The following is a 26,302-nucleotide window of genomic DNA, read 5'->3' as shown; positions in this document are numbered from 1 at the left end:
AAAAGGGAGTTGGGACCAAGTCTCATAATTATCTAAAGATCAGAAGAAATTATTTCAGAAGCTGTAGGTTGGTGATTTATAGACACATAACAGAAGTTACTGCATCAGGATAAGCATTGGGAGTTGCTGTGGTCTTGTACTCTTCACCTAAATATTTGTCTGTTTGATGCTTATTTCCCTAGGAGGTCATGATTAATGTAGGTGATGTGGGAAATGACTATGAACACTGCCTGCAGCTCAAGAAAAAGCTGAATGAGTTCCGTGGAGCAACATCAGGGGTAAGAGGTGTTTTCTGTGCTCATGTCGTGCATGGCTGCAAGCAGCAGGCAACTTTTCAGTCCAGTTAATAAATAAAGTTCCAGTGCCCTGAGGAGGTGTAAGACCAAAGTGATAGGAACATCACTACCTCAAAAGTCATTTTAAAAGACAGAATTTTCTCCTATTATGCCTTCTGCTTTGAAGATGTCTAGGCAGGACTGTCAGCCACTCATGACACAGCCTAACATTTCAGACTACATTAAATGACTCACTGTGTGAGCCTGAATTTGAGCAGATTTTGTTTGGTTCATGCCATCTGCAAAGTCACAGTGATTTCCACCCAGATGGGGTTTAAAAATGTGCGTTTCAGCCATGCTTGTTTGAGAACTGATCTGGACCTTCCATGAACAAGCCTGTAAAAAAAAAATACTGTTCTCTATTTCTATCCTCTATTTCTCCATTTTCCTTCTCCTGAGGAATGGTTTCATTCTCATATTCCTTCATCCAAATTAAGCACATAAATCTGGGGGCCTCTGTTTATATACACACATGTGGTTACTCATGAATCATAACGTTAACAACCAGACATTTAGTAAAACAGAGCAATGGTTTACGCTTTGGATAACAGTCATGTGACAAGACAGCTGCACTCTTCACCTTTCAATGCTGAGATCTCTGTCCTTCTTTTGTGGTGCTGAGTCACACCAGCTGCCTCTCCTGCCCCCAGTGAGATGTGCCGACTTAGGCACCAAACCTGGGAGCAGGGGCCTCCTTGTCATGTGTTCAGCTCCCACCGTGAGAACTGTGAGGCCATATATTGAGGGAATGCAATTGCAGCAACCTCTTGTTCTCTCTGTTTGTGTGAACTGCTACAGATGAGGACTAAGAGGTCTGTGTGTCACACAGGAAAGATTACTGTGCTGATTTGCTAGTCTGGAAATTGCTGGAAAGGTCTAGGAAGAGATGTGTTAGGAATTTGTGAGTGATGTTTATTCCAAAGTAATCTCCTAATATTCTTCATCCTTTGTTTGCCTGTTATCTTTTTGTTGATTCTTGTTATGGCAGCTCGCATCATCTACTTTTGTTGCCTAGTAGCAGAAGACAGTCCTCTTCTGCAAAGTAGCAGTGTAGATATGCCTGACACCAGGGAGAAACCCATGAGCTCCCTATCCCAGAGCCCAGCAGAATTTTGTGACAGTGCATTCACACTGGATTTGGATAGAGAGCTGAATTACTTGGCTTCAGCACCAGGGAATTAGTAAATTGAAGAGACATTCATTGTACTCACCAGCTGACTGTGAGATAAGGGATTGGGCAAGAGCTCTTCTACAGCTTGTGCCAGCCAAAAGAAGGATGATTAATAGGGCAGAAACAACCCAGTGTTCCAGTCAGCATAAGCCTCTGAATAGGAAAGTTATTTCATAAACTAAGGTAGATCTTAGGTGCCACTCTTGCAACTCTTGGCCTTATCTTGGCTATCAGCTTGTAGCCACTGCTCCTGTAACACTCTGAACATGACTCCTGCAGATAAAAAGATGGAACAGTTATGCAGTTATGCCCAGATAGTTTGTGCTCAGCTGTGTAGTGCTTCCTAGGATGATACAAACAGAAGGAGGCTGCTTCCGGCACAGTGTGTGCATCCATCCAGTCTGGGTTTTCCCACTAGAAAAATCTGAGATCACGGTAGGGAGTAATCATGCTCCATTGATGGCTGCCAGACTTCCTATCCATTGTGCTGCTATTATTTCCCAGGAGAGGAGGCTGCAGGGTTTCTGAAGAATATCTGACTGTCTGCTGGTTTCTCTCTTTTACTTTATGGCTGTGTATAATAGGAAAGCACATATGGAAGCACACATATTGGTATGGATGCAGCATAAACAAAACACACAACGGAGTGAATACTTACATTGACATCTTGCAGCTGTGCTTCTTTACACCAGTGATTGTCTCCCTGCTAAACCTGTGATTCATTTGTCCCAGAAAAATAAAGAATGTGTTTGAATCTTGGAGCAGCGTTGGCCATCTGTAGTGCTCCAAAAGAAAAAAATTATCCTACTGTACTCCAGATTATATGGGCAATGTGCAAATATTATCCATTCTGTGGTATGTGCATGGGAAGAAAGTATCCTAGAAGACTTAGACTTAGAAGAAAACAGAGTGGCATAGGTTGTCTGGGATTCTCAAGGCTGTGTGGATTTTGAGCCTGTTGTCTACAGTACAGAAGGCACTCTAGGACAGAATCTCACCTAGATAAAACAGCCAGTGGGCCCAGGAGCCCACGAGTCACCACCTGTCTGACAGAGGAACAATCTGCCTCGTATCAGCAACCAGCAACTGCATCTGTGTTTCTTCACCAAACAAACCCCTGCTGGAATATCTGGCTTAGAAATGAGGGTCTGAGGGATCTCACCTAGACCAAGATCATTGCTGCATCTACAGCCATTAATGTTCTTTCTTGCCTTTACTGTCTTCTCATCAGGCACATGGTAACACCAGCATTTGTAGTAGAGCAAACACCATGTGTCTGAAACGTTAGTGCGGTAAAACCTTTTCTTGCTGCTGCTTGACTGTCACCTCGGTGGAAAACTCAGTCACAAGCAATTTGAACATGTACCTTTGTTCCCTTTATCACTTTACAGGAATCAACAGTAGATGATGCCCACATCAGGACAATCAATGCCCTGGCCATGAAACTGGAGAGACAGAACAAGGAGGAAACAAAAACAATCTATGAGCGCAGAAAGCAGCTCAATGAGAAGTGAGTGTGCTTTCAGATGTCCTGTGTAAAGAAAAAACAGGAAGGGAAAATTAGGTGTCTTCGGCTGAGATAAATGAAGGAATTGGAACATTTGTTTTCTTCTTTAATATCACAACTACCAAATATCAGACACTGGAGTTGTCTTTCCAGACTGCCAGAGCAGGTAGCTTAGAAGGATTCTTAATCCAGAAGTGCCAAAGTCATGTTTCTAGCCTTGGAGTCAAATACTCTGTTTCACACCATTTGGCACATGAGAGCCATGAAGCTTAGACTCTTCCATTTATTCACACAGTTGTCCTGGTGAATTGCCCTGTGCTTTTGCTGCTCCACAACCCCCTATCTAAGAAACAAAAGCATGAAGATACCGATTGTGAGATCATTGAGAGCTTAAGAAAACTGGATCAGTACTTTTTAGCTTTTAACCCCATGCCATCCTGAAGTCGTGGAATAAATTCAACCAGATAACCTTCTCAGGGTAATGGTTTATCCCTGTGATAAGCCCCCTGCTATAGAGAATTTGGGGATCAATGCATGAGGTAGTTCAGAAAACCTGTGGTTTTATTTAAATATGAGTATCATGAAACCCATTTGTGGAAATCCTTACCCCTGATATACATCTTTGAAACATTATTTCCAACTAAAGGTGGAACAGTTTTCATGGTAACCTGAATGCATACAGGAAGAAGTTAGAGGGAGCCCTAGAGATTCATGCCTTAATCAGAGAAATAGATGACATCACAGAAAGAATTACTGAGAAGGTAAGTTTTCCAATTTTAATTAATTGAAATGGAAAAATGCTCTATCAGTCTTATTCTTTCAGGAAACAGAGGTAAAAATGCCGATCCTGAATTATAATTGTGATATTAAAAAAGATGAAAAAAAGACTATATAAAAGCTAATTATTTCATCAATGTAAGTAATTACGTTAATTTAATTATAAGTCAATAGGTAAGTAGTACTACTTAAGGTTACAAGACTTTTGGCTTGAATTTTTAAAACTACTTTAAAAGTCTATTTCTTCATTTTATGGTATTTAATTTCTTGGAATCCCAAAGGTAAATTTTATTTTTTTTGTATTTTCATAACACACGCCTGAATTTCTGTGCCACAATTTATTGTGAAATATTTTTCTGGTTTGGCATATGACAAAAAAAAAAAAAAAAAAAAAAAGGAAAGAAAGATTGAGAAATGGAGGGAGGCACAACTGTCTTTGTTTTACATGTGAATGGCCAGAGGCACCTTAAGCAGGATCATGACTGCTCAAAGAGGTGTGGATTCTTGTTTCATCTCTGTAAGGAGAGCAGACAACCGTGCTGTATTGATATTTAAAAAGACAATAAGAACATTCAGATGGCAATGCAAAGAGGTGAAGGAGGAGGAGGAAGCTCTTTGAAATAATTAAGATACGAATCCTTTTGTTTGGTGTAATCTTCACCATTTGCATATCTCAATGCCCTCTCCAGAGTGTATTGATACAAGCATTGGATTATGGAAAAGATGTGGAAAGTGTGGAAAACCTGATCCGAAGACATGAAGAAATGGAGAGAGAAATCAGTGTTATTAAGTCCAAAATGGAGGTAAGAAGTAGGGAAGTACAAAATATACTAGAAAAAATTCACTTTTTCTTCTTGAAAAGATGGTGGAAAAATCATTGTTATTCTTCAGATTGAGTAGCAGGAATTTTCAGCAATACAAGTGCAGAATAAATTTCTTCTCATGAAAATACCAGGCTGCTTGATCCTACTTTATCTTATCAAATATTATTCTTCCTGATGCACAAAATCTAAGAAGAAAAGTCCCTTTTTAATGTTCTCTAAGTCTCTGGCCCTCACCTGCAAGCCAGATCAGACTGTCACATACATTTTAGAAAGCATGGACTTCATCTTTCCCCCAGATCCTGGATTTAGTTGAACCAAAATCACAACTCTATTTCTGTTCAGAATTTAAATGCAAACCCCATACTGCACGTAGTTTCCGTAGTTAGAATTAGCAGTTCATTTTCCTGTTTGCCCATATTCTGCAAACTCTTTTCTAAACTGTAAATTAAGTTTTTTTGCATTCAAAGTAATGCACAAAGATCTTTCTTCACATGGATGTTTGCTCACAAATGCTTGTGTATTACTTCTTGCGTATTACACATCCCTTTGTATATTTTGCTATTGTAATTTAATTACCTGCCTTTGAGACCTAGGATCTTAAAAAGAACTATTTTTCCTGAAAGGCAAACTCAGGAATGAATATAAGTATTTGGCATAAATTTACCTCACTATAAATCTCTTCCCAGCCACTGGAAGTGGAATCTTTCCGCCTTTCCACAAGAAATCCGTCCATAAATGACAAACTGACTATGAAGCAACAGGAGATGAAAAACCACTGGCTACGACTCCAGGGACAGGCCAAACAAAGGTGAAGACTTAGAGTTGTTTGAATATCTCTTAGCAGGAGCAAAGCTGCTCCCTGGGGTCTAAACCCTACTTGCCAGAGGTCTTTTAAAGGTTTTTAAGGACTTTTTACGAAGTTTACACAGGCAGCTAAGACACCTGCATTGGAAAAAGTGTGACTTGATACACAAAAAGCTCACTAATGGGACTTAGGGAAAATTAATACAATGTTTTTGTGGTTTATCCCATTAAATAATGTTACTAAAATGCCTTCAGACTATCAAATTAAATCTGTCATAAAGCCTTTGTGAAAGGCGTCTTTTTTGGATGGTTCTTGAAGATTTTTTTTCCCTCAAATCTTTCTAAAACAAGAAAGGCTTAATCGTGATCTGTAATCACTGGTGTAAGCAATACATATGAAGGCTTTTTGTCCTTTCTTGTGCTAATGAACTGATGTAGAAAAATGAGTAAGTATGTTGTCTTCAAGGCAGTATGCATCTCCTGTGTTTTTGGTTAACATGAGGACTCTTAGGAAATGTGAGGAAAAGCTTGAATTAATTTCATTTGGCTTCTGTTAAGATATTTTCCTCTGCAAATGGGGAGGGAAAAGCAACTAGATAATTCCATGTCACATAATGCTGAACTGCACCTTGTGTGGCAGGAAGGAGAAGCTGGCAGCCTCGTACCAGTTGCAGAAATTTAACTTGGAGATGAAGGAGATACTAGACTGGGCCCAAAACACCAGAGCTTTAATGGAAGCAGGGGGGCTGCCTAAAAGCGCAAATGAAGCTGAAAGTATGATTGAGGAGCATCAGGAGAGAAAGGCAAGTATCCTCTGTGGTTCCAATTGCACATCCTGGGAATCTTTCTGTGTTCACTGCATGCTTCTGTCAATAACATGGTAAAAAACTGTTTTCAGTACCAGGCTGGGGATAGAAATCACCTACATACTGACAAAACTGTCTCATGGGCTGTTGGATGGCTTGTGTCTTTGCAAAAAGGCTCAGAAGCCCCGTGAGCTCTCACCTGTACTGCTGTCCAAACCTGACAGGGAAAAACAGTTTCAGTCTCACATCATGCTCACTGCTCATCTCCTTATTCATATTGCCAAAGAAGTTAATGCCAGCTAATCCTTGCTTTGAGCTAGATTTTTTCATGTGAACTTAATTTACCTGAGAAGAAAATAAAAACAGCAGTTTGTTTCACACAGCGAAGTAAATTAACTGAATGGTGCTATACATTCAGTTCTGAAACGCTTCATATGCCAGTTAATCGTTATCTTTCTAATGTTTTGGTGGCTAATTTGGTTAATATTTTGGGTTTTTTTTTCTAAAAGGAGTGATATTTTTATTAACATTAGGGGTAAAAAAAATCAATATTTTACTTTTTCCCAAGAATCATAGGTATCTTTCAGCTGTTGTGCTACATTATCTTTGCAATTATTTTACTTTTCCTAAAAATCCTGTTCAAAGAATAATTACTAATACCCAGTGCTTTGTGGGTCCCTTTATTAGGATAAAGAATTTGTAGATTCTGATTAATTTTCCAATCCTGAATTTAGTGTGAAGTCTTTAGAGTCATCCATTTTAACAATGCTTTCTCGTATCACTTAACATTGCTTTTGCTAAAAATTATTTGTGATATTAGAAATATCACAAACCACTGACGTAGTGTGCTCCAAATTTAAATGGTGTCAAGATCTTTAATATCTGATAGTCAAGGAACCCAAATGGTTCTAAAGAGACAGTCACAGAGAAAAGGGGGAGATTTGCCATCATGTTCTTATGTTGACTAAACCAAAATTATAGTCAAGGCAAGAAGGAAGGTTCTCTTAATTCTGGTCAGTGGCTCAAACCAAAGTCCTTAGAAGAGACTAGAGTTGAACACAAGATGCTAACGTGACTTTTAAAAATATTTGAATTACGATTTTATAGCTGTGTTATCTGTGATTGGGAAACACCACTACCACAAAAATCTCTAAAAGCAGCAGTTCTAATTTCAGAAATTTAATAGTACATGCCATAGTGTTTAAGGTGGTTAATGAGTTAATACATGGTATTGTTACAGTCCATAGTTATTTCCATTTTCAAATTGCTGTCATTAGAAATTCCACATTCAGTTTGCAGGGGTCATAATTGCTTTTTATGCTTTCACCTTCAGGATGAATGTAATTCATTCCTCAGACCAGGTGCAAAAGTTAAATGTGTTTCATTTTAACAACGCAAAACGAAGTAAAACCATGTATTTAAAGTAAAAATCTGATGACAACTTATCTGTCTCCATTTGGGAGAGGAAAAATTCTGGGCCCTCTTTCTTAAAAGAACCACTTTCATGTCGGAAGACCGGGGGATAATATTATGAATGTTTGAAATGGTATTCATTTATATCTCAACATTTTCTAATCTGTTTCTAACTAAATCTCAATTTTCATTTGTAGGAAAACAGTTGTTCCTAGACCAGTAAAGTAATTTACTATTTACATTTATTCTCCCTTAGGCAATTCTGTGCCCTTCCAGTAACATAGCTCAAAGATGAATGATTTTCCATACAAATATTAGTGCTGGAAAGTTACAGACCAAACTCTTCCCCTTAAGGCTTGTATTCTGAATAATGGCTTTTCATAAATCCTTGACATCAACCTTAGCAATGTATTTTAGGAGGAGATTGAAGCCCGAGTGGAAAGATTCAATGCTCTCAGTGACTATGGTAAGGAACTTGCCAATTCTGGTCACTATGCAACCCCTGAGATTCACCAGTGCCTCTCCAGACTACAGCAAGCCTGGTCTGAACTGATCCAAGCATGGAAAGAACAATATATAAAATTGTTTCAGGCACAAGATTTGCAGGTGAGTAAAATGACATTCAAGAGAGAATGCACATGCCACTGACAGTTTTTCTTGATATAAACAGCAAATTTATGAGATGGTAGGAAGAAAGATGTGCTAATAATACCCCGTGTTTAATCTATATTTCACTGGTTTCTGGAAGGCATACTGAGGGCCAAGCACATTCAGTGGTGACAACACTTTGAGAAATTTTACCTCTGCAAATCATAGAAATTCCTGTGGAATATATGTTAATATGTTTTTCAAAGACTGTAAAACTTAGCAAAATTTGGTGAAACTCTCATACATCTGGAAAAAGACACATACTTAAAACACAACATCACTGCTCTTCCAAATTCTATAACCTTCCCAAAAAGACATGGAGCCAGACCAGTATTTTTTAAAAACTGAAGAAAAATTTAGCATGGAGGGAATAATGTATTTTTTCCTGGCTTTTTTTTTCCCCCTAATAAAAGAACTATTTTGGCTGCAGTTTTCCAGAAATACTTCCCTGTAACAGTCATCTCATTTTAAAAATTTCTGCTCAAACAGAGATTCTACAATGAAGAATGTCAAGTACTTTAAATAAGTGCTGGGCTACTGATCCCATCTAAAATCATCACATATATGAGAACTTAAATCTTATGGTATGGGCAGTTTGAATGCTTTTTCATTTATTATGTTAATTTTTGAAATAACCATGAAAGTTTGTTTTTTTTCTGAAAAGGTTGAAAGTTTTTGGTGTACTCGGCTGCAGTCAGGTTAGCTTCTGCTTTACAGCTTTTCAGCATTTCAGCATATTGTCATGTTTGTGACTGTTGGGTTTTGCTCCTATACAGAAATTCTATGGCTACGTGGAACAGATTGAGAGCTGGCTCAGCAGCAAGGAGGCCTTCCTAGCTAATGAGGACTTAGGGGTATGTGCTCTGAGAAGTTACAATTTTCTCTGCAATCAGTCTGGAGGAGAGGGGACTGCACAATGATGTGCCCTGAATCTTCCTATGCTCTTTCTCCTTCTGAAGTTACTGCTTGCTCTGCCCTGTTGGTGGTTTAGGATCAGATCTCTTTCCTTGGTATTTTACACAGGATGGGAATCTCAGCACTGAGAGTTATGAAACAATCCAACTGCTCACATTATAGCAGGAAAAGGAGACTGCATAGAGACGTATGAAAACCATAGAAACCATCTCCAGCATGGTTTGGGTTAGAAGGGACCTGAGAGACCATCCATTTCCAACCCTCCTGCCATGGGTGGGGACACCTCCCACCAGCCCAGGTTGCTCAATGCCTCGTTCAGCCTGGCTTATCTGACCCAAATACATTTGCCAGCAATATGCAAGCCATGACTGTCCCTGCTGGCATTCCCAGTGTAGCTTTAAATTACCTACCACGGGTATCAGTAACGCTGCAGTAGCTGAAACTGCAGAGTGATGCATGGGCTGCAAAAGCTGTTCAGGATGCTGGATATACATTCTGACACTTAGCTCACCCTACACCTCGTATAGGTGGTGCTACTCAATTAGTTGCCTCTGCAGGGGCTAGAAAAACATCTCAGAATTCAGTGCATTTGCAGTCCCTTCATTACAGTATATGGGACTTAGAAGGACTTCTAATTTCTGCACATTTAGCTCAGCGATGTGCAGAAAATGCTCTGTGAGTAATTTCCCATCCAATGACTCATGTAAACACCCAGAAGTTCAGGTTTTTTTCTGACCCGCTTGATGTGTGCTTATTGCTTCTTTTAGAATAGGGGAGAAGCAGAGTTTACTGCGTTAACAACATTTTGACACCACTGGTTCTATAATTAAAGTGCAGAGGGGTGCTGAAAAGAGAACTCTGAGTCATTAAGCTTGGGATTCACAAACATTACAAGAAGTGTTTCTCTCCAGATTAACTGTAATGTCAGACTCCAGTCCTCAAATTCAAATCTGGATCTGAACTCTTCCAAATTGTTGGAAGTTGAAACTGAGACTCTAATTTTAACCTCTTTCTGTGACATATTTGTTCACTTAACTCTGATTTCAGTTTGGCATCTCACATTTGCTTTCAGCATGGCGTCTGTTTTACGAGTGATTTTAAATTAGGGACTGATGTTTTAATTCTTGAGACATTTTGTGTTCTGTGCAGCACAACAATATGCACTAGAAGCTAAGCACTGAAATAATGGTCTCAGACCTTCCATGGAACATTATTTAGGTCCCAAGTGTCAGACCAATGCCAATGAATTCCAAAGAAAAATAAATTTTCCTGACAGCTAGTTTGCAGATGTGGGGTAAATGCCATTTACCTTCTGGATTATCCGTGTTTTGGATGGAAAAACTCTGACTGAAAGCAGCTTCCTTTTGTTGAATTCTATCCAGGACTCAGTGTCTAGTGTGGAGAGCCTGCAGCGGAAACACACACAGTTTGAAAAGGCCCTGGAAGCTCAGATGGAGAAAATCGATGAGATGGCTTCATTTGCTCTGCAGCTAACGCAGAACAAGCATTATGACTCAGAAAATATCAGCAACAGATGCCAGGCTGTTCTGAGGAGGTGAAGTCAAATCCTTCCCATGTCAGCCACCAATCTCTTCTGCAATGAGATCCTCCTCATGTGATCATTATCTTTAAATTATTTAAGAGAACTATAAGCTGGTCTGCATTTGCTCAGCTTCCTGCTTTGCGCCCAAATTGGCCGTACTTCATCAGGAGGCTTCCAAAATGCAATTAAGTGGAGGGTGAGCAGGGTTCAGAATAAGGCAGTTTCTCTGTAATTCTGTATTCTGGCCTGGCCTTAGGGACAGTGCTGCCAACAGAAGGTCTGCCATGTCATTAAATACTTCATTATCATTAAATGCCATCAAGAAAGGTAATTTGCTAGACAACTGCTCTTCTCTGCTCTAATGGGGTTGATCTTTAAGCCCCACTCAAATTATCCATTAGGGAATTTGCAAATTTTCTGACCAGATCTTGCCCTTTCATGTGAATTACTTTATTCCTAGTAGCAATTTGCATATTGATCATCTTAAACAGGCACTGAAATAAAAGAAGTTGTATTCACTGCTTTGGTAGATGAAAAGAGCTACATAAAAGTTATAAAAAGAGACTGGAGATCTCTTATGATTCAAGTGAACATAGATTCAAGTGAACAGATTTATTAATATGGTCTAATTTGATATGATTTAATAACATCTCGCATCTGCATTAACACAAATAAAGTCCTGCAGGTCCAGAATTGGAAAAAAAAATTAAAGGATGGTACAGCTTTGGTTCATCCATGACAAATGCCATCACACTTGCAGGATTTCCACATAAGAAACGTGCTGAGTTTATGTTCTCTTGCGCAGTAATGGTGATTTCTACAGGCAGATACCATATATACAGATTTTGTGGATAGTTTAAACATATCTATTGGCTAACAATCTTTCCTGTAGTGTCCTGGGCACCTTCTCTGACAACCCAGATCAAGGATCTGCATATTATGGACAGTTCCCTCCTAGGGAATGGAGGATTAGATCATGAGTGTTAGAGGTGAGATTTATCTAATTCACTCTGTGACTTTTACCTCACACATCTGTCTTCATCTCAGAAAACAGAGACTACTGGAGAATGCTGCTGCTCGCAGACATTTGCTAGAGGAATCAAGGCTTCTGCAGAAGTTCCTGAAGAATTCTTTTGAGGTACAATTACACAGGATTCATAATAGTCTGGTTTCTTAAAGCATGCTGTGCTGCATAGATCTGAATCCCCAGACAGATTTACTGTGAGAAAAATCAAGGCACTGAGCCTCAAATGAGATAATATTGGGAAATATGAGGATAAGAATGAAGGGATATTTTTTTTCTTCTTCCCTCTAGTCTAGTTTAGTAAATGAAAGATCTACCGTACATTGGGCAACAGCAAATGCAGGAAAAATAAATACATTAAAAGGGAATGTGCCACCATTAAAAAAAAAATTAAAAAATAAGAAAAAAATTACTTATTTTATTGAGAAATACTGATAATGGGTTAGAAATAGGGAGATCATTGTCTATGCTCCCCTATGCACACATGTGCCCATGCATTTTCTCACCTTAGGGAGAAATGGGGAGTGTGGGGGCTATCTGATGGAGACAGCTCCATTTCCAGGCAACAAACATCTAGGGGTGGCTTCATGAAGGGCAAGAGAACCTCTGGGGAAGCAGAACCTCTGAAAGACAGCTCATTTCAGTCCACACTTATCAGTTCCCTGTTTTGTACATGTAAGAGCAGAGCCTGTCAGGCTGGAGCTGAAGAAACTGAACAAACACTGAAGGTTTTGTCTTCTGTTTTCCCCTCCCCACAGGTGGCTGCCTGGATTAATGAGAAGAATAGCATTGCCCAGGATGATAGCTGGAAGGATCCAAGCAATCTGCAGACCAAACTGCAGAGGCATCAGACTTTCCAAGCAGAGATCATGGCCAATAGAAACCGTCTGGACTCCATCAAATCAGTGAGAGAAGCAGGGGTTTTGGGCAAGGGTGGGCAGCTGGTATGAAAGACTCTGCAGACAGTGTGAATTACAGGGATCTCAGACAAGGGAGGGGGAGTCCTCTCACTGGCATTGTCCATGTTGTCTCTGAGTATACTGAGAAGCTTATTCTTTTAGTCCATCAGGAATTCTCTGTGTCCACCTGTTTCTTCACCCTCTCTCTCTGACTATCTAGTGTGATCTTGCTATGCATAGTCACTGTGCACACAGTGGAAACAGATGGGGGCCTGCAACAAAAGATTCAACCTACTGACTTTAGGGACATCTCTCTGGGTGAGTGCCACTTTAGAGGTATCCTTGTTTATTTCCAGCAGAGAACCCACCTGATTGGATATACAACCTTAACAAGTCATACAAGATGTATCCAAAAAAAAGGATAGAGTAGAGTTTTCAAGTGCTTCCTTTGCAAAAACATGCTAGTAGGCGAGATGTGAAGGAAGCCTGACAAGATTTGTCATATATTTGGCAGAAGCAGTGATCAGATGATAAGTTTGGAAGGATAGACTCTTACATGTTTATTAATTTTATTTTCAGCACAGTGCGTACTAGATGTATTTTGCAATAGATTGCTATATTAAAAGTAGATTGCCCCCTCCAGATTCACCTTAATCTTAAAAACACATTCTTTTCTCTTTTCTTCTTTTCTTTTCTTTTCTTTTCTTTTCTTTTCTTTTCTTTTCTTTTCTTTTCTTTTCTTTTCTTTTCTTTTCTTTTCTTTTCTTTTCTTTTCTTTTCTTTTCCTGTCTTTTCTTTTCTTTTCTTGTCTTTTCTTTTCTTTTCTTTTCTTTCTTCTCTTTTCTTCTCTTTTCTTCTCTTTTCTTCTCTTTTCTTTTCTTTTCTTCTCTTTTCTTTTCTCTTTTCTTTTCTTTTCTTTTCTTTTCTTTTCTTTTCTTTTCTTTTCTTTTCTTTTCTTTTCTTTTCTTTTCTTTTCTTTTCTTTTCTTTTCTTTTCTTTTCTTTTCTTTTCTCTTTTCTTTTCTTTTCTTTTCTTTTCTTTTCTTTTCTTTTCTTTTCTTCTTTTCTTTTCTTTTCTTTTCTTTTCTTTCTCCCTGTTTGCAGACACGACAAAGAGGGGATTAAAGGGTGGAGTTACAATCCTCAGTAAAATTATCTGTTTTTAAAGACTTGCTTGCACAAACTCTTTCACATTATTTCATGATGCCCTGCCTTCTTTGTTGGGAATAGTCCTAGTAGCTGCTCTTTATAACACCTACTCACCTGGTATAGCAAATTTCCCTTGCTGTACCTCTCACTCCTCTTGCTGTGCAGTTTCTGCCCTGATTTCAGTAAGCCTTTTGTCTTCATTAGATTTTTCTCTGTCTCTGCAATCGCTCCATCTCTTATGTCAGGAGGTGAAGGTTGCAGCTGGCCCTTTACACAAGAGTGCCAGTAGGCTTTGATTATGAAGGCAAAATGATATATTCTGGTGCATTCAACAAAGGAAGAATGTGTTGCCTGTTCCTTCTGACATAGGAAGGGGAGAAGATGCTCCATGAAAGGCACTATGCCCCAGAAGCCATTCTGTCCAGACTACAAGAAATGGAAGAACTGTGGGAGGAGCTGCTAGCAAGTTGCCAGGATAAATGGACCAAACTGCAGGATGCTTACAAGGTAATGCCAGTGGTCACAGGGATGCCAGTGACTGGATCTTGGTGTCTTTTCCAGAGATAGCAAAGCTGCCTTGCTGCATGTCTCATCTACAAGTGTGTCACTTGATACAATCCAACCTGATTCCTCAAGACCATAACTGCAAAGAATCTACTAAGTGGGGACTGACTTAATGGAATTAGCAGGATAATTGGAGATCCCTCAGAAGGGAACAGGATTTGTAGGCTAGGCTCCATTCTGCTTTCTGCTGCTGGTTTAGATCCAGATTCCAGAGAGACATACTGAAGAAAAATGTGTTTACTCATATGTGTCAGCTCTCTGCATCTGTCTCCAGGGCATCTTTTCTCCAGCACATTGAGAAAGAAACCTAGAGCTGCTTTTCGTTCTTCTAAGTCCAGGCACATAAATTCTCATGACTTGCTTGGGCTATCAGAAAATCTATGGTTATAAAACAGACCTCTCCCTTTAAAAGTCTGGGTTTTTTCAAGGTGCTATGTCCATGATCTGTATGATCTATATTTGTGCAACACAAGTAAGATAGGCTGTTGATGTTTAATGCATCTGTTCTTGTCTTCACCATGACTGAATTTTCTTCTTCATTTGCAGCACCATTATATATGGGAAGAGTTCACTGAGCACTGGGAAGTGGCTCCATGTTTCTGTGCAATCTTTATTGAGTGTGACTGAGATTTTAACATCATATTATCTGTCCTAAAAGTTTCAATGACCTTTTCCTCTTGCTTGTTCTCAGGGTCTTCATTTTCAGCGAAATGTAGAGGACACAGAGAAATGGTTGGAAGGTGTGGAAAATGACCTGAAAGCACCGTATAATGACAATGATCTGGTGGTTTTGAACAGTCACCTGAAGAAACAAGAGGAATTGGAGGAAGACATTGCTGCCCATAGGGACCGGCTGCAAGAGCTTGTGGTCACAGCTCAGCAGTTCCAGAAGGAGAAACATTTCCTTGCTGATGAACTAGAAGAGAAAGTGGATGAATTGGTGCAGAGGTGTGTCATGCCTGGCCTGTCTTCTGCTGTCATTTTGCTACTTTTATCAGCTTTTTTCTTCCCTGAATATTCTTCTTTCCTTCTCTACACTGTTCTGAAGTGAGTGTTCTGCATTCATTCCTTATCAATCTGTAGACCTCACTGGATAATCTTTAAAACCTACAGATACAAAAGGCTACGTGATCCTCTGCAGGAGAGGCGGGGGAGTCTGGAGGCAAGCAGACTTCAGTACCAATTCTTCCGAGACGTTGATGAGGAGCTGGCTTGGGTTCGTGAGAAGCTCCCCATGGCTTCCTCCAAGGATTATGGCAAATCCCTGGCAACTGTTCAGAGTCTACAAGAAAAGCACCAGGTAATGTAACATGTAACAGCCATTCACAGTCTTTAGAATCAAACAGAGAACACTGAACTCAATTTGTCTCTAGCAAACTTCATCTGCTGTGCTCTGGCTAACAGGGATCACTTTTATCCTCTTCTTCAAGGATCTGTCCATGACTTGTCAACATACAGGATGCCATCCTGCTTATTGTTGCAGTGGTGCAAGTACCACACCACAGGCCTTCTGTGGACATGCTGGCTCTTTCTGTGAGCTCAGTTCAAACCCCGGCCTTTTCAATACAAAATAGATTTTACAAACCTGTGTATATTTTCATGGGCTCTTTGGTCCTAACAAAATGCTTTCAAACTCAGTAAGTTTGTAAGTAAGCAAGTAAGTAAGTAAGATCCAAGAAAGTTCATTGCTCACATGTCGTGAGATGAGCTCCCAGGTGTGCTGGTTTTGTAAAACCAAAAACTCAAATTAGTGACCTAAACCACTACACTAGGAAAACAGTTTCCCCCAAATTTTTCCCTGCTCTGATGGGAGGGAGTTTACAGGGAACTATTATGCTAGCTGACCTTGTGGTAGCTTTCAAGACAACTGCTGAAATATTTCTTAAGGTTCAGATGGAGCATTGGAGGAAGCAGTGCCTGGAATACTGTCATCTCAAATACCAATAATTACCTTCCTGATAGTTCTTTAATAAGGAACACTGTCTCTTTTCAAACACAAGGTGGAATTAAAAATATTCCTGCTAAGATTTTCTAGCAGCTTTTGGTATTTAATATTAATATTAGCATATGACATCCCATTTAAGTGCCATGTCAAGTGCCTTTAAGGGAAACCTGTGCAACCTTCATTAGGATTGGGAAAGACAGGAGATCCTATATATTGTCAATGTGTGTGATATAGTCAGAGAGAGAGAAAGCCCAAGTGTCTGGTGCAATCATTGTGAAACAGCAAGAAAGAAAACCTTGTTTCATCATGATTAAAAGCACAAATGTTGTTATGTGTGCAATTACTCCTGAAATTTATGAACTCATTGGCATGGAAAGCAAGTAATGAAGTTCACAGAAGAAAAGAATGCTTGAGCTGAATTAATCTGAAAAAATATTTCAAATAACTGAACGAACAGAGGAGATACTGCTTTAGGCTATGATTATTTTTTGTTAGTTGGCTAAGTCTCAAAATTTTTCAACTACCTGTGAGACTGGAGATGTAAACTATAAAATCAGTGTATAATAAAATTCTCTGACATTTTACTTACTATTCTTCTGGAAACAGGATTAAAATATAAGCTTTTAACTCTCAACGTGTTATTAGCTACAGCCTCTGCACCTTCTTTTAATTGTTGGTTTACAAGCAAGCAAATGTCAGAATTAACATAACAGTCAGGAATTGAATAGACTGTTGGTTCCACCCTCTATTGTTTGTCCTAATGAGCCAGATTTGCAAAATTCAGTCCTTGGTTTGTAACTCCAAAAGAGATTGTGTGTGAACTGTATTAACCTAAGTATGAAGAAAAAAAAAAAGCTGTCTTGCGAAACAGCATTTACACACAAATATATCATGCCTTCAAACAGCTGCTTGTCTTGGAACAGATACGGTGTCACTTTTCAACAACATCTTGAAATCAATAGGGGGCAGTTAAAGGCAAGATTAGAATCAGAGCTCTTTTCCAGCCAAGTTTGACTCTTAAGTTGAAAATGCAGCTCCTCTCCTTATAGAGGGCGTCTCTTCTATATTAACACAGCACTGCAGTCTAGCTCTGAACCTGCTTATTCATCGCTATGAAATTAAACAGAACAATGCTAAAATTGTGGGGCTTGTTTGCGCTCAGGGTGCTCAGGCACAGTCAGCCAAAGAATGCATGTATGCTCACAGAAAAATCTCAGCATGGGCCTTGCCTGCCCATGGGAGAGTATATGGAGGGATGCATATTGTTTTAAAATCTACAAAAATTAATTTCAAGTAAAGCCTTTGAGAATTGGTTCAGGTGGTTTTCTTCTCTCCTTGTCCTGTTGGCTGCCTGGCACTCATGTACCCACAGCATTTACAATGGCTGCTATACAAAGATGCATCTTCTACAAAAGCATTGGCAAGTGATAAATAATAATGGGCAGGCAAATTGGTCATTCCTCTCTAGACATGTGTTAATTCAAGAAATGCCATATAATGGAATGGAACAGGGTACATTTCAGTGGAATCTACAAATAAGAGGTTTGTGATTAGAACCTCTTCCCTCCAGACTCTGAGGTAGATACCAAAGGTCAAACTTCATGGATAAATTTGATTTCTATGATCACTCCTTCACCCCCAAAAAAGTCCTCCACTCCACTTGAAGCATGCACTCAGGCTTTGTGCCTCTGACCCACTGTTGTGAATAGAAAGCAAATTTATAATGGAATTATATATGCATGACTACATTTTCTGGAATAAAAATTCCATAACTTCAATTTTTGTAATTATCATTTTACTCTTTACTCTTTCCAGAACCTGGAGAATGAGATAAACAGTCGGGATGCTTTGACCAAAGCAGTGATCAGTACAGGACAGAAACTGGTGAGGGGAGGCCACTCAGCCTCTCGTAAGATTACAGAGCATCTGAAGGAGCTTGAGACTTCTGTAGAGGTCTTGAAGGCAGAGGCTCAAGAGAGGAGACAGAGGCTTATGCAGTCCTATGAGGCCCATCTGTTCCTAAATGAGGTAAAGATTTATTTTGAGAGATTTATTTTGGCCTCTCTTTTCTTAAAACAACTGACACCTATATTGAATGGATGTAAGTGTGCAGAAAGGAGCACAGTTTACACTGCCCTGATTTTTCCTATCTGGTAAATATGGATACAGTGAAGAAATTACAATTACTTTCCCAACTAATCACAGTGAGTAACATTTAACTGCAATTACTGGATTCTGGTACACATTTTTTGGAACAGCTAGATTGAATTAGAGGAAGTCACCTAAAGGTACTCTCTATTTTCACTGATGCATCAGTGCACCACTGCTTTCAGTTTTTTCTGTCTTGACCCAAATCAAGCTGTGTTAAGGCTCATCCCTGTATTTTATACAGCTGCTGGAGGTGGAGGCATGGCTGGCAGAGAGGAGTTTCATTCTGGAGACCTCTGATTATGGGAAGAATGAAGAATCCACACAAGTTTTGCTTCGCAAACTTGAAGCTACCAAACTGGACATGGATAGTTTCAGGTCGCGGATTGAGAAAGTACAGGAGACAGGTGCCAGCTTAATAAACAAAGACAGTCCAGAGAGGTAGGAAAGTAAAAACAGATTTCTCCTCCAGGTCTAACAGAAACCCCCAGAGAAGTCAAATACAGAAAAGTTCAACTATGTTTGATGGCTCATTCAAAAGTAAGACTTCAGGGATCATCTATCCCTCCATCATCATCATCACACACACTGAGCTCCCCAAAAGCTTGAAGATGAATATTTTCATGAGATTTTTTTATTTCTAACAACAGTCCAATTAATGAAGATCAGTTCTTTGTCCATTGTCTACTCCCAGGAACTAGTCATCTATCTCTAATTTACCACAAATATTCAAAAACCACCGTGCTTGGGAAAGGAAATGAATATTACTGACAGTTCATTGTTTTTCATTGAAAGTTTGTTTTTATACCTGGGGAGGAGGAAGGAAAAAGACCAACTAGTTTTTATGATATACTTTAATTTCCTGACCTAGCTGCTCTAATGGCACAGCATAACTCACTCCATGATGTTATCTGGTTTATCTGTATTTTAAAGGTGTTGCAAATTAAACCTGTAAGAAAAAACAGTCTTTAAAAAGAACAATAAAACATACTTTTTGCTTCCTATCCTTTGCAGTTCAGTAATACTTTCAAAGCTCCAGGGGATCCTAGCAGACTATCAGTCTCTCCTACAGAAGTCTGACACCCAGAGAAAACGCCTGCAAGAACAATTCCAGCTCTATCAGTTTGAAAGAGAATTCCAGCTGGTGGATGCATGGCTTTCCAGTAAACTGTCTGTAGCAGAGTCAGACAACTATGGGCAGGACTTAGATGATGTTGAGGTAAAAGAAAATAAAAGGTATTGCATGTATTGTGTGGCAAAGCAGGGATTTGCTGTCATTTTTGTGTAGCTGCTGACAGTGAAGCATGTTACAGTGACAAAAACTAAACAGAGCTGTTATCTCTACAGCAAGAACTCAGACTGGTTTCTGTCTGCTTTGACAGGGTCACTGAGGCAGCATCCTCCAACAGAAAATTAGATGTATCAGAAAATTAGCTTTTCTTGGGATAAGGTGAGGTCAGCACATTTCATTGCTTGCCCTGCAAAATAAATTTGACAGGACCTAAAAAATTTGACTATGGTCAAAAACACTGGGCTGCAGCATTCATATTTCTTGCTGCTGATTTCAAGGATAAATTTCTCCTTGAGACACACAGTGCAGAGAGGTATAATTAGTAGTGTCCACTCCTCCTAGGAACTACAGCATATGTAAACAAGTTTTGTTCATTAGCTTTTGATCTGGGCAACTTCTGCTTGTCAGGATGCGGTTCATTTTTCCCAGTGACACAGAATGTTAAATGATCAAGACAACAGGATGTCTTCTTCTGACTCCAGATCATTTGGATTTATCAAATGATTTGCACCTGTAGATTGTAGTACATAGCTTTTGTGTTATACAGAGCAGAGAAAGTGATTCCTTCTGTCTCGCTCATGGAGGTAGGCAGAAATTCTTTTATCTAAATCTGTGTTCCAATTTATTCTGCAGGTGCTGGAGAAAAAGTTTAAAGATTTTGAAAATGAGATGAAACCTCTGGGTCATTCCAAAGTTGCCTCCTTAAATGAGTTAGCATCTAAACTGGATAAGGAAGGCCACAGCAAGATGGATGTCATCCAAAAGAGAACTAAGCAAATCAATGAAATGTGGGAGACACTATGCAATGCCATTCAGCTAAGGACAGAGGTAGGAAACACATGAAAAACGGGGGCACTGATTTCCCTGCAGTCTCCCATGTCCTTTCTTTCCCAAACCAGTGCATTGCTCACGTTGAAACAAGGTTTGCAGAGGCAATGAGTACATTTTGTTCAATTTTTTTCTAGAGTCATTTCCCTTTACAGCCACTGCTTACCCTGCTCCTAGCAAGGCTAATACTTGAAAGATGTTTATCAGCTAGGAGTAATTGTTCTCCTTAATTCACTGCTAACTCCAGTTTCCTGAAAAACAAAGCAAATCCAACAGTTTGCCACCACTAACAGGAGTCTGGCTCTGCCACTTATCAGTCTCTTTATGGAACTACCTATTTAACAGTTTACTAAACATGATCAAAATTCTCCATGTTTTTGCTGAATTAGCTACTTGAAATCACAGAAGGTGTATGAAAGAGAATGTGATGGAGGACACAGAGACAACTCCCTACTTTTGGGCAGCAGTTAGGTGTTAAATCTGCTTAGTCCCTCTCAGGAAACTGAAGTCACAGATACATTTGGAAAAGCAGAGGTGACACACAGAACTCAATATTTTTGCTTGCTTTAAGGAGAATATAAAACACCAGATGTCCTCAATCTTTTTTTTCTTTCACTACTGTTGCATGACCTGTTGCATAGGAGGTAGCTCGAGCCCACTATTTCCTGTTAGCAGAAATAAATGCATGACAACTGTTAATATGGAGTTTGACTATAAACTAGTATTGGAACATTTTTTTTAATCCTCTCAATTCAGAAAAGTATGATTTTTGCTCAATTCCTTTTATTTTCACTTTTTGCAGTGTAGACCTTTATTTCAAGAAGTATTTTAAGACAATTTCTGTGATATAGAGAGCTACTTTTGGAGGGGAATTCATTCTCTGCATTTTGATAATTCCTCTCATGTAGGGATAAATTGCTCTTTGGAGACTTCTGTTTCTTTCCATTGTCCAACAGAACTTGGGGAAATTAGGTTAACACCTCACTTTCAGATGACTTAATGGGGAAGATGTTTCATTTCCTCTCAAAAGCCCCAGTCATTTTGTACTGCATTATGACATATTAGAGTTACCTTTTTTCATGTTGTAGACACAAGATGCTGTAGAGTATTACCATTAAATTACTTCTTTGTCCCAGAACCTAATAGCAGCCCATCAAGTTCACCAGTATGACCACGATGTGGATGAAGTAAAGGGCTGGATGCAGGAGAAGGAAGCAGTGGTGGATATAGAAGATTATGGATATGATCTTCCAGGTGTACAGACACTTCTCAGCCATCTTGAGGGAGTAGAGGTAAGAGGATCTGTGATGAAGCAGCAGCAGAAAAGCATAGGTGGCAAAAAAAAAAGGAGACTGACTCTTGACTAGTGCCTCTCAAGGGCCTTGCTTGCAAGACAAATTTATTGTACTCTTAAATATTCTTTGTGCCTCACAAAGAAGAGGGCCTTCTCCTCCTGCTTTTAACATTGGGATGTTATATTATATTATATTATATTATTAATGCTTTTGCTTTTTATTGTATTATTAATGCTTTGGCTTTGAAGGATGAACTTCTCTTCTAAAATCTATTCCAAGCTGTTATTATAATTGCAAAGGTGACAGCTGAACTATAGGAAACTTCAGCTCCACATTTACCAAAAGAATCTGTCTCATGTCTAAAGAAGTTTCTTTTATGTTTGATGATGAATAGGGCATTACAGGAAAACTGAGAGGCATTCATATTTCCAGCCTCTGTACAGCCAGAGGGTAGAAAATATATGCACCATCGTTAAATCCACTTTTGATAGAACTAAGCAGTGACTTGGTCTTACAATCCAATGACTCTGTCTCCATTCCAGAGAGATCTAGGAGTCATCATGAAAGAGCTGGAACGGATCCGAGGAGACGCTTGGCACCTCAGCCGCACATACCCTCAAGTGAAGGAAAACATCATGGAGAGACTCACAGATGTGGATGAGTGCTGGGAAAACTTGGACAAAAAGTTTCTGGAGAGGAAGGCAAGACTGAGCCAGGCAGAACAAGTCCAGCTCTATTTCAATGACTGCAGGGAGCTGATGTATGTGTAGGCCCCTTGAGTTTGGCAGTGGGCCTTATTTCTCGTCTTTCCCATACAGGATTTTCTAAATTATAGCTGTTAGTTATTTGATTCCTGCCCCAGGTGCTCTGCAGTTTTCTTTGAAATCTCTTTGAATAATAATGCGTGGTATCTCCTCAACAGCACTTCACAGAATTTACCAGATATCAGAGGTGACCATAATGCCCCAGCACAGGGCATCATACACACCCTTTGTGTATGACAAAGACACTTTTTTGAACTAATTCCTAAACAGTCCTGGAGAATTCCATCCCTGTGGATAAATTTGGTCATTTCACAATTCCAGTTCAAAATACTGTTGATTCTGTAGGAGGACAGGGTTAGATAGTGAAGTAATTTGTACACCTGCATAGACACCAGTGCCCCCTTTTCTCAGAGTAAAAGCAACTGCATTAAAGATAATCTCCTAGAATAAGTAATGAAAAAGTTCACCTGTGACAGGAGTAGAAATAGAGAGACAGTGAAATGGTTACCACTGACTATTGGACATTTACTATGCTAAGGGATAGATTCTGTGCTCAGGTAAATCATGCATTAGTTTGTGCCAGTTGAGAGTTATGGAGTAGAAAATGTTTCTTAAGAAGTATATATCAATATGCTTCTTTCCATGAGTAATCTTTGTGCATATGAAGTACTTTCATGTATGGTGGTAAGGTTTTGATGGGCATTTGAAAGCCTCTGTGTTCCTTTATAATGTATAAAATATTGTTAAAGTGTGTAGCCTAGGCAATTGCAATTATTTCTTTCTGATAATTTGAATGCAGAATGCTTCAGTACGTACAGATCTACATCTGTATTTTTAATAGGCTCTGTATGGAAACAGCACTGGGAATATTACAAATCCCCCAGATGTTTGAGTAAACCTTCATCAATGCATTTGTGTATTGCTATGGTTTAACCTCCCAGTCAGCAGCTAAGTACTTCCACAGCCAAGCCACTCACTCCCCCACATTCACAGTAGGATGGGGAAGAGGATCAGAAATTAAAACAAGCAAACAAACCAAAAAAACCAACTAATTTGTTGAGATAAGAACACTCTAGCAATTAAAAAAAAAAAAGTAAAATATAATAGTACTAATGATGGAAAAAAAAGGAAAATAACCCTTCTTAAAACTACTGATAAACAATACAATTGTTCATCACCCACTCACTGGTTCCCAGCCTGTCCCTAAGCAGCCATTGGTCCCTTCTGGCCAGCTCCCCCCGGTTTATATACTGGGTATGATGTTCTATGGTGTGGTCAGAGCTGACCCTTTGGCCAGTTTGGGTCAGCTGTCCTGGCCGTGTTTCACCCCTGCCCAGCTGCTCCTGCACCTCCTCACTGGGAGAGCCTGGGAAACAGAAAATTCCTTGGCTTAGGGTAAGCTCTACCCAGCAACAGCCAAAACAGTGTGTTGTCAACATTATTCTCATGCTAAATCCCAATCTCAGCCCTGTACCAGTTACTAAGAACAGAATTAACTCTAATCAATATTAATACCTTTTGTGAGTAAATGAAAGTCTGTATACTTGTATCCACAGCCGTGGGATGTGTGCATCCCCAAATTTCCAACAGATTCAGATTCTTCTCCTTTTTACCCTTTGTCTGTGTTCTGTAGGGCCTGGGCCAACGAGATGCATGCTCTGGTGATATCTGAGGAACTGGCAAACGATGTCCTGGGAGCAGAACTGCTCATCAAGCGCCATGAGGAATACAAGCGTGAGATAGAGAAACAGTGGCTGAAATATGAAGAAATGCAGCGGGCAGGAGGTGACCTGATGAAGAATGGACATTTCATGTCTGAAGAGGTGTGTTGAAGAGTTAAATATTTTACAAGCAAGAGTGAACAAAGACATGAAACAGACAGAAGGTGCAGCTTTGTCTCTCAGAAAAACTGAACAGGATGATCAGGTTCTTTACTATTAAAAGCTATATAGTTCATGTGACACATAGAAAAAGAAAACACATTTTAAAGTTCTTATGCTACATCACAATGTAATTCCTCAGAAATGTCCAAAGGTGCAAGAATGTTAAAATTTCTGTGATTTTATTATCTGTGTGTCTTTAGACTTTGGCCAAGACATTGTCTGTAGATCCAGAGATCACACCAACAAAACCATCTTCAGAATTTATGCAGGATTACATTAATTCTGTTGTAGAAAGAACAAGACAACTTTCCACAGTTGAAGTCTCTCCATTGTTGCCTTGACCTAAGTGCATGCATTTGCTGAATCTTCTGGTTCTCACTAGCTTTATAGTACAAGTTGCCTGGGTATAAATTTTGGGAATTCATATGGCAGAATATTTGTCATACAGTATGTGGAATATGCCTAAAATTGTATTATCTAGCTACACAATTTACATGCTAAATTAATTCAAGTAGGAAAAAAGAGGACTCGGATATCTTTTCTAAATTATGCTAACACCACAAAATTTTCAAGAAGTCATCCTCTAAATCACGAGGACAGATAATTGACTGTCATGTGAAAGTCTGATTGGATTTTTCAGCTCCTGGCATTACACATACTATTTTTCTAGATTGAAGAAAAACTGTTAGAGCTGTCAGAGCTGATGAAGAAGGTAAAGGAGAGCTGGGACATGAGGAAAGCACTGTATGAAGAAAACTGGGAGATCCAATTGCTCCGCAGAGAGCTCGAACAAGCAGAAGCGTGGCTGGCTGCCAAGGAGAGCTTTCTTTCAGATCCCTCCTATGGGGTGAGTAACAGCCATGCAGCATTACTGAGCACTCTGTGCCCCTTAGCACATGCAGAGGGCCTGGTTCATGCATCAGCTCAGGCCTGAAATTAATCACAATCTCAAAAACAAACTGCCCTGAAGATTAGAAAGGGCAGGAACCCTGTCCTCTTGCAGAAGTGAGCCCAGGGCAGTTGCTGCATTTGACATGGTGATGGGCTCCTGGAAGTGGTGGCTTCCAGGGGGTGGTAGAAATCTTGTCAGATCATTTTTTCACATAACTCACAGAAGGTTCAACCTTCCTTGTCTTGCTGAGAGCTTTTTCAAAAGGAAGAAAGGGTTTTCCCCACCTTGTAGGGGAAAAAAAAGGGGCTTTTCCCACCTTTTTCTTCCCATTAAGTGGTAAAATGTTCTACACAGGCAGCCTGATATCTGGCTCGTAAATTCCTTTTTACATACCAGCATCCATATTTTTGTTTATTTTGTTGGGTTTTTTCCCTCATTGTAGACTGTCTTCTGACAATTTATAAGATTGGAAAACTAAGTCATGAATTTGGGTATCACAAACTAAGCAGAGGACATGGAAGAAGTCTCCCCTGTAGTAGGGCAGGAACAAACTCTGCATCTAGCACAAGCTAGAGTCCAAGTACTCAATCTGTACATAAACAGTTCTAGCTGGAAGCCATGGTACTACACATCCTTGCAGAACAGGGAAGGCTGGTACTTGAGCTCTTTCTCTCCTACACAGCAGACAGACTGCATGATGCAGACCTTTTTTAAAAATGTAGATTCAGATTTTTTCATACATCAACAGGGGTTTAGACATCCAGTTACAAAATTTTCAGAATCCTCACATGGCCAAATAGAATGGATCAATCTGAAAATCTTAGGCATAATGGCTCCTTAATGGACTTGATTTTGGACTTCTGTATGTGGTAATTTTT

At 39.5% G+C, this 26,302-nt stretch overlaps 1 protein-coding gene across 3 annotated transcripts in view; it reads left to right on the top strand.

Annotated features, from left to right (window-relative positions):
* The window catches only part of SPTBN5 (spectrin beta, non-erythrocytic 5), a 93,389-nt gene that overhangs the window by 60,396 nt on the left and 6,691 nt on the right, over positions 1-26,302 (top strand). For all 3 annotated transcript variants that reach the window (XM_088057863.1, XM_088057862.1, XM_088057864.1), the window contains 22 exons: positions 183-278; positions 2,898-3,016; positions 3,660-3,774; positions 4,480-4,593; positions 5,301-5,422; positions 6,059-6,221; positions 8,055-8,243; positions 9,062-9,139; positions 10,583-10,755; positions 11,791-11,881; positions 12,526-12,672; positions 14,184-14,321; positions 15,070-15,326; positions 15,492-15,678; positions 18,139-18,351; positions 18,716-18,912; positions 19,486-19,690; positions 20,396-20,590; positions 21,727-21,882; positions 22,428-22,645; positions 24,283-24,472; positions 25,203-25,379. In XM_088057863.1, coding sequence (XP_087913989.1) covers positions 183-278; positions 2,898-3,016; positions 3,660-3,774; positions 4,480-4,593; positions 5,301-5,422; positions 6,059-6,221; positions 8,055-8,243; positions 9,062-9,139; positions 10,583-10,755; positions 11,791-11,881; positions 12,526-12,672; positions 14,184-14,321; positions 15,070-15,326; positions 15,492-15,678; positions 18,139-18,351; positions 18,716-18,912; positions 19,486-19,690; positions 20,396-20,590; positions 21,727-21,882; positions 22,428-22,645; positions 24,283-24,472; positions 25,203-25,379 — 3,540 coding nt within the window. The remainder of the gene's footprint in view (positions 1-182; positions 279-2,897; positions 3,017-3,659; positions 3,775-4,479; positions 4,594-5,300; positions 5,423-6,058; positions 6,222-8,054; positions 8,244-9,061; positions 9,140-10,582; positions 10,756-11,790; positions 11,882-12,525; positions 12,673-14,183; positions 14,322-15,069; positions 15,327-15,491; positions 15,679-18,138; positions 18,352-18,715; positions 18,913-19,485; positions 19,691-20,395; positions 20,591-21,726; positions 21,883-22,427; positions 22,646-24,282; positions 24,473-25,202; positions 25,380-26,302) is intronic.

The sequence above is a fragment of the Pseudopodoces humilis genome, chromosome 7 (assembly GCF_049639895.1).
Source record: "Pseudopodoces humilis isolate 2021_Gansu_Grassland_sample_001 chromosome 7, ASM4963989v1, whole genome shotgun sequence".
In the NCBI taxonomy this organism is placed as follows: domain Eukaryota; kingdom Metazoa; phylum Chordata; class Aves; order Passeriformes; family Paridae; genus Pseudopodoces; species Pseudopodoces humilis.
Note: the sequence above shows the minus strand (reverse complement) of the source record. Positions and strands in the feature narration are given on the sequence as shown.